Source organism: Olea europaea, chromosome 17, assembly GCF_002742605.1.
Source record: "Olea europaea var. sylvestris chromosome 17, O_europaea_v1, whole genome shotgun sequence".
Classification (NCBI taxonomy): Eukaryota; Viridiplantae; Streptophyta; class Magnoliopsida; order Lamiales; family Oleaceae; genus Olea; species Olea europaea.
The window spans coordinates 12,532,798-12,541,476 of record NC_036253.1 but is presented as its reverse complement, the minus strand read 5'-3'; the positions used below and the strand labels follow the sequence as shown (position 1 = coordinate 12,541,476).

Genomic DNA, 8,679 nt, shown 5'->3' with positions numbered 1-8,679 from the left:
TTGTAATGGAAACAAATTCTATCCCCAAAGCTAGTAAATTTTATCCCTTTAATTAATAATTTTCATGTAAAACAAAGTCAAACAAACACCAAAAAATACTTTTATTTCAACATTTTTCACGTGAAAAATTATACCCATCAAACACAATAAATTGACAATTTTCAAGAAAACAATTTCCAAGCAATTCAATTCCCTAGAATTCGTTTTCTTTCCACCCAAATTCCATCTTTGCAATCAAACGGACCTTAAGTGAACTTGATGATCAGACTGCAAGTACAAAACCTTAATACATTTAAACCTATTGGACATCATTGCTCCTATCTAAACTCTAGACTAGATGACTACTCTCATTCCCTCAAATCTTATGACCCACGGACATCATTGCTCATATCTAATTCTCCTCATTAAATGACCATTTTGTTTCTCTCAAATCTTAAGCCCCATACCCACTTCTATGGAGTTGTACATTTTATGACAATAGCCATGTACTTCAAGTAAACAACTGGACAAGAAAAGTCGTAAATTATGTTAGGCAAAACCTAATTCAAAACTAAAACCTTCATGAGCCTATCTGAAGTTACTAAGAGCATGTTTGGTATGGATTAAAATTTGATTTTAATCTAAGTCAAAGTCAAACAATCAATATTAACCACTTCTTTCATGGGCCCACAACTTTTTAACCACAAATTTCAAAAACTTCTATCACGATCTGCTAAAAAAATCTATTTTAATCCCTACCAAACACCCACCAAATGTCAGGCCTGAGACAAGGTTCCAAGATAAAGAAAAAAATACAAGATGTGAATGGGTTGTGCTATCAGCAAAAGAGGAATGATGGGGATGTCACCTAGCATAATATATTGATGCAATATACTATTACACAATTATTGTTGGCTTAACGCAAAACTAGTCTTCCTATTTCCTGCACAGTGTCAGAAACTTGATTGGAAGGGGTGACTTTGTAAGTGATATTGAGAATGCACATTTCCATTTTAAAATATTATTCACAGTCCCCATATAAAGAATAGAAAAATAAGTGCAGAACCACACAAGTGGCCTATCTCAAACCTTACTAGACATATATACAAACAATATATAATCACAGCTGAGAAAGGGATTTCTTCAGCCACACAACCTACTTAACCTTGGATATGGTAAATAAGCTATCTAAAAAGCATGCCATAATGTTATTTTCCATCAACTATCCTGGAGCATTTATCATAGAATGAATATCAAAAGCCTAGCATTCATGATTTTAAAGAGTAAAATAGAATCCTATCTTCCAAGATCACAAGCAAGGATTCAGACACTCAACAAGGAAGGATACTGACCTGCTGTTCTGTCACGCTATTGTTGAAGCTACCATGATCTGGGACTGCAAAAGAGAACAGAGAGGGAGAAAGAGATGTAAGATAAATGTTTTTCTCATATTGCTAGGTTGTCTTCAACGTGCCTCCAGCAAGTGTTGGATTTATAGCTATTTTACTCACGAAGATAATATTATTAATTAAAATGACCATAATCAGATTGGATTGGAGCACATCGAGTTTAAAGTTTCCTTAACTTTCATCAGTGTTCTAGTGTTGCATGCTTGATATGTGTAGCTTTCGAAATTGTGTAGTCAGCTTAATTACAATTTAGCTAAAATCAGGTGTAATTGAACTTGTAAATTGACAAGAGGTTAGTGGTCAAAATAATCATTGGATAAAATAGTCATTGTTAACTTGAATGTGAGAATAGAACGAAAGGTACAACTTCGGATATCCATGGTCATAAGGAAACTGATAATGTAACGACCCTCCTTTATCAGAATCTCAATCTGACATGCTAAAAATATAAACACAAAGAGACAACATAGGCTACAAAAGATATTTAAAAAAGAGTCCTATTGGAAATATACAAGGAAGAGGAGAGGAAGTAACAATTTTATTTGGTACTCACTCAGTATCACCTCTATGGATTTCATAACCAAAAAAATCTTAATCAATGATAAACAAAACTACAACCAGTATGAAATGTGTATTAGATCAGCTAGAAACTCAAACTCTATCTTTCAATCTTTCGCCTAGAGTAGACTTTAGTTGTTTCCCATCATTTTGTGTAACGTCCTACATTGCCAACACTGCTTCCTTGACAAAGTTTCTATCTAATTTATATTTAACATAGAGTTTACAGTGACAGCACACTGTTCACGAATAATGAATTCCATGTCCGTACATTTTTATTATTATTATCCTCTACAATTAACCTATCCTTCGTTTATCGTCCATTTATCTTGTACAATTATTAGTATTGCTCTGAACTATGAAAAGTGAAAACCACAATGGCATCCTTACTCATGCTTAATATGAACATTAGTCCAAACTTCAACCCAAATATATTAAGCCCTTATTTGGGTTCCATTAAAATTTTAATAAATTTTTTATCTTTTTTTAACCACACATTCTCCAATAAAATAATATTACACATAAATTCATAACTTTTCTTTACTTTTAACCACTAATTCTCCAAATAATATATATATATATATATATATATATATATATATATTCCAAAAATTAAAATCTCAAATAACAGGGACCAAATTTTGCAGTTTGATTTTATATTTTAGTTCTTTTACAGTATTTTCCATTGAATATAGAAGTAAACGACGGTGCAAAATGATAGATATTGAATTTTTATGAAATGGATTATTTGGCTTGAAAATGAAGAAAAAAAGGTATATGGTATATCTTTTTATTCTTGAATAGTAAAAATTTACTAGAAGTAAATGGACAGTCAGTGATATATAGATTAAATGGAGACAGATAAAATCCTACCCCTCCCACTCAATGCAATTCCAAATATTTTAGAAATTAATAACTCCTCCATTTCAGAATGATTGTTTTGGTTAACTGGACAAAATGTAAAAATTCATTTAAATTGACATATATGACAACTCTGATTGAATACCATCATTTAGATATTTATTGACCTAGAAAAGATAAGCATATCCAAGCAAAATTTAATTTCAAAAGCTATCTCAATAACAGAAACCGAAACATATTATTTATTTTGAAATGGAGGGAATAATATTCAATTTTGCATATGTTCAAGGTAAAGTTAACCATAGAAAATCCAATCAATTGAAGTTTCCAAATTGCATGGAATATTTTTCCATTGTTTCTCAAGAAGCCTATCTCCATTCTCACACCATTGCACTTAATTTTTATTTTAATGCAATAACATAAAAAGCAAGGATATAAAGATGGAGGGAAATGGAACCCTTATTCAACAGGAGATAGAGCGTTGTAGTAGGAGTTGGGACATATATTACTTGCTATATCAAAAAATGTGCAAAATCTTATAGATTTGGAGTGGTGATTCCAGCATTTGTCCAGAAGTCAGAACAGTTACGACAAAAGATGTTTGGTGAGATTTTAGTCCATTATAGAAAAAGTGTCAGGAGTGTATAGACAAGTCAAATCCTACAGATACCAAAGATTCAAATCATTCAATCAGCATTTCAGTAATCTGATCCCTAAAACCTACTTCTTTACTGGTTCTTTTGCATGCATAAAAACCAGTTTTGAAACACAGATTACATACACATTAAAGAAAGAATTCAACTTACCAAGAACAGAAAGAACTAAAGACTACACAAGGATCTCTTATATATATATTTCAAGTCGGTTTAAGTACACCACACATATCTATGAATCTATGGTCAGCAGCATTAGCTTTAACTTTAACCACATTTTGTATATCCAACAAACTAGCAATTGAAAGAGAAGTATTCTTCCAATTAGTTACACACTAAAAATCATAAAAAATGTGCACTACATGAAGAATGTACAACCATTAAAACCAGAGAAGAGCGGATCAAAACTAACCGTCGGAGTGTTCATCAGTCTCATTGAACTCTTTTTCTAATGCGCGATCAATCATGTCGGCTAAGCTATGTTCTTCGGGTCTAGAAGAATTCAATACAGAAGATCCATTTACGACGTCGTCTCGAGGGTTCGAATCGCCGGTATTTAGAGAGAGAAGGCAGAGCAGAAGTACGAGAGAGAAAAGCGTTCGCATGTTTACGAGAGGGAAAGGGGAAATGTAGAGTTAGAGAACATAGAAGGGGGGTTTAAAGAGGGATAATACGTTTGCAGTGCGTGTGGCGGGGAGAAAGAGAAGATGGAGTGGAATTACGGAAAAGCAGACCGGAAGTGAGATGCACGCAGTGTGATGGAGAGTGGGTAAAAACTGACCGAGTACTATATCGTCGTTACTTGTAGCTCGTCGCCGTTGGGAGGTGCCTTTCAGGCTTCAGCTTGTTAGGTGATTGAGGTGGAGGGTGACCGGCGACTGGTCTAGCCGGTTGCGTAGAGTGGTGAAGGGTTTCCATCGGACCACATCTCAAAGTTGATTGGTTGAAGGTGACAAGGGGCTGGCCCATGTGGACACCAATCAGAAATTAAGCAAAGGCCCATATTTAAAGTCCATGTGCAAGAGCTTTTTTATATCGAGCTTTTTTAGGCACAACCTCAGCCAAAAAAATGAGGTTGGGCCCGAACTTTATTTATTTATTAATTTTTTTCATAAAAAATGCCTTTGTTAAAGGTAGCGGCCTAGTTGGCAATTTTTTGGAGCCGACTCGCGAGCTACACGGGCCTGCTCGAGCTCAGCCCGACACCCCAAGATGGGACTTGGCTCGAGCTGAGGCTCCAGCTTTTACCGGGTCAAGTCACGGACGGTCTGAGCCGACGATCCAATTTGTCATCCTTATGTGCAAGTAAAGGCTCAATAGTAGAAGTAGAAGATCACCAACCGCCAAACAACTACAAAGAGGTGATCCACGTCCTTAGCCAAAGCGCTATTACCAAAACGCCATATGGAGGCCAAAGCCCGTAAGATTAGCGCGGAAGCCTCCTAACCACGAAGGAACATCTTTCATGACCACTTCTTTCATGTCTTGTTAATCTATATCCTAAGTCAATCAAGTTACTAGAAAAGTTCACAATATACATCATCTCAAAGGGAATACAATTTTAACTCTCAAACACTATAAGATTGCTCTTGTTCTTTATATTCACATATACTTTTAGTGTCCATGCATTTTGTGGCTTGCGTCTTAAGCTTGTCCCACACTTATATATATTCCTTCCATCAACTAATTTGACCATCATAGTGCTTGCAGCCTCTTTCCCTACCATTGAAAAACATTCACACACTTTGTGGCTTGCGTCTTAAGCTTGTCCCACACTCATATATATTCCTTCCCATCAATGAACTTGACCATCAGAGTGCTCGCAGCCTCTTTCCCTACCATTGGAAAAAGGTCATAAATGACTAATGATTTGTCCAAATGTGTAGAAAATGAGCTTACATGGATGCAAGTGGGCTTGAGATCCGTTGAGCATGTCGGAAGTACAATTTTTAAACTCAACGGAAGAACTATAATGGGTCGAACACTTACCTCAAAAAAAGATGAGCTAGAACATCGCTAATCAAGATGAAGCCACAACTACAACATACTTTAAAGTTCAAGTATTATATAAGTAATCATACATAAATTTGGAAGAATATTGTTTGTCTTGCCATGAGGCTCAAAAGAAGCTTTACGAGGGTTGACTACGTGGCAACCAATCAGAAATTCGAAAAAGGCCCACATTCCACATTATCATATCGAGTGCCATGTGCAAACGGAAGCTCAATGGCAAAAGCAAGAGGTCATTTGCCGTAAAAGCAACCACAGAGAGGTGATCCATGTCCTTAACATTATTACCGAAGTGTCATGTGGAGAACGAAGCCCATAAGATTATAAAGGAAGCTTCCTAACACCAAAAGGAGCATCTTTAATGACCACTGATAAATGTAACCACACACTTATTGAGTGCCTGTTAGATCCCCATTTTTAGCAATCGAATTAATCGTATTCTAGGCCGGAGCAATGAACCTATTTGAAGTGCCTCATTTCGTACCAGAGAAGCCTACGAATGCATTTTGAACGTGTGGTTAAAAAATGAAAATAAAAAGTTTTGAGTTTGCATGTAATATTATTTTATAGAAAAAAGATAGAGAAAGATATATTTTAGAAATAATGGAAATCAAACAAAGCCCGAGTACCTAAATAAACTTAAAATTGATTAAATGAGTATATTTCTATTTACAATTGTGCAATTTATGCTTCTATAGGTCATAATCCCAAATAGAAGGAGCATGAAGCAAAAACAAGAGGAAAAAAAAGACTAAAATGGAACAAAAATGTGAATATGGGGACCCAAGTGCACAAGTGTCAAACGTTTAAGGACCTTGGATGCAATTTAAAGAGGACAAAATTGATATAAAAGTCAAAATTTGAGGGCCAAAATTAAGTAAACTAAGCTTGAAGGACCTAAAGCATAATTAGGTAGAGGACTAAAATGCAAAGAAAAGAAAATAAGAGTGGCACTTGGCTGACCACAAACAAGGTTGTGCTTCCTTACTGATTGCAAAGAGCAAATGCTCTCACCGGGCACTTGCCTTAACTAAAGTTGAGAAGACCTATATGCATTCTTAATTTTTCTTCTGGAACTTCTTTTGCAGTTTGTTAGGAGGGAATTTTTAGCCATTTAAATACCTATTTGCTGCCATAACTAGGGTATCATTCTCTACACATCCATTCAAGAGCTAAAAATGAGAGGAAAGGAGGCAAGGAAAAGGGAAAGAAAACCAAGCAAAAAAAGAGGAAATTTGGGAGAAATCTAGATTATTCCATTGCATTGCTTCAAGAATCCAGCGAAAGGATGGGTTTTACCTTTTGTGTTTTTCCTTTATTTTCTTTATCATGTAATAGGTTTTTCTAACATTTTCATTTTGTGCATTTGTATCAACATGAACTATATTATTAATGTTAGGGTGAATGAGGAAACTTAACCTAGCTTGGCTAATTTAAATGTTTGCTTTTCAACGTCAAAATAATGATTGTCATGTACATTTATTGTTGCATTTAATGTCTTGCATTTATTTGGTCAACAAAATGTTTCTATTGAGTGATTTTTACAATTATTGAGAGACTGTTGTGCATTTTAGATCAATACAGTAAACGTCTCATGTTCTCGTATGGAATAGAGATATACCCTTAATTCTAGGTAGCCCATTGAACTATTTTTATAAAGATTTAATACTGTTGTTTAGGTTTTAATTGACAAAGAGACATAATAGGTTAAACTAATCAATTAGAGTTATTTCACTCGAAAGAGGTAATTAGCTAAAATTGAAAAATTGGATCTAACATGATTGATGATTAATTTATTAATTTGCATGTTGAGAAATTAATTGAGCAAAAGTTAAGTGGAATCATGAATTCCAACTATTTAATCCTTAAAACCTTCAGGAAATTGTAATGCGATGTATTTTGAATCAAATTTCATCTTATTTTTCTTAAATTTCCAAAATTTAAATTCATATTGCTTTTTTAGATTGTTAGAATTAAAATGATTAGAGTAGTACAATTAAAAGTAAACATTTCTCAAGGGATCGACGTGGGTTCATAATCCACGTTATTATTTGAATGCGATTTGTGCACATGCGATTTATAATTTTAGCGAACAACTATTTCTCCCAAGTGATTTCTACACAGAAATCTTATGAAAGTGATCGGTGTGACATCTTGCAATAGCCTAATGTCAAGTCTTGTCAGTCTATATCCTAGGTACTCAGGCATAAGCTTTAGAGTAGCTACCTTTCTACCAAACATTAAATGATGCATGGCCTTGGATGTTTGTCATGATAACCAATTATGGGATGCTTTTTCCATCCGTTAGGATGAACGCACGTACTTTTTCATCTAATGGCCAACACTCCAATCAGGCTACTATAAAAGTTAACAATATATACCAAACTCAAGAGAAATGCAATTTTAACTCTCAAACATTGTAAGATCACTCTAATTCTCTCACATACTCACAATGTTCATGAACTTCTATGGCTTGTGCCTTAAGCTTGTCCCACACTCATATGTATTCCTTCACTTTACTAAACTTGATCGTCGAAGTGCTCGTAATCGTTTTCTGCACCATCGGAGAAGGCCACAATGATTAATGGTTCGTCCAAGTATGTAGGAAAAGAGCTTACGTGACACAAGTGAGTCTGAGATTTGTTAGTCACGTTGAAGGTACAATTTTCGAAAACGACAAATGTTACATTGGTTTAGAGACCAGGGTGCAGTTTGGTTTGGGTTGGTTTCGACTCCAACTTGAAACCAAAATCAAATTAGTCAATTTTGATAAATTTCCACACTAATTAACCCATTCTAACTCTTAAATCGAACCGAACCAAACCAAATCGATTCGATAAGTCGATTTGGACTTTTAGTCCGAACTAAAATTTTTAAAAAAAAATTGTCTGGGTTTTGGGGTCCACTTATATTACAAGAACTAAAATTACTAAATAACCCTATATTACAAGATCCATTAATTAACAAATAAAAATCAATTGAATAGAAGCAGATTAATAGGAAACTTAATAATTTTATTACTTTTTTATGTATTGTGTAGCCAGACTGTCAAATAAGAAAAAATGTTAAATATAATAACATGAGCTCTTGAAAGAAAATTTTCAGTACTATTACTTACATGCAACATCATAGGTTGGAGGAAATCGAGATATAGTTATGAGATTAGGGCTTATCTATTGATTTTTATTTTTCTTTAAAAAACAAAAAAT

At 34.4% G+C, this 8,679-nt stretch overlaps 1 protein-coding gene across 1 annotated transcript; it reads right to left on the bottom strand.

Annotated features, from left to right (window-relative positions):
• Window positions 1-1,295: 1,295 nt before the first annotated feature.
• Window positions 1,296-4,346, bottom strand: LOC111366368 (K(+) efflux antiporter 4-like). Its single transcript, XM_022987133.1, has 2 exons — window positions 3,873-4,346; window positions 1,296-1,375 (listed from the first exon to the last, which is right to left on the bottom strand). Exons 1-2 carry the CDS (start codon window positions 4,063-4,065, stop codon window positions 1,311-1,313), a joined length of 258 nt encoding a protein of 85 aa, XP_022842901.1. The 5' UTR covers window positions 4,066-4,346; the 3' UTR covers window positions 1,296-1,310.
• Window positions 4,347-8,679: the final 4,333 nt, after the last annotated feature.

Coding starts and splice junctions, on each gene's coding strand:
- LOC111366368 (XM_022987133.1), bottom strand. CDS start 4,065: ATGCGAACGCTTTTCTCTCTCGTACTTCTGCTCTGCCTTCTCTCTCTA. Junction 1,376..3,872: donor GACTGATGAACACTCCGACG/GTTAGTTTTGAT, acceptor TCTCTTTTGCAG/TCCCAGATCATGGTAGCTTC.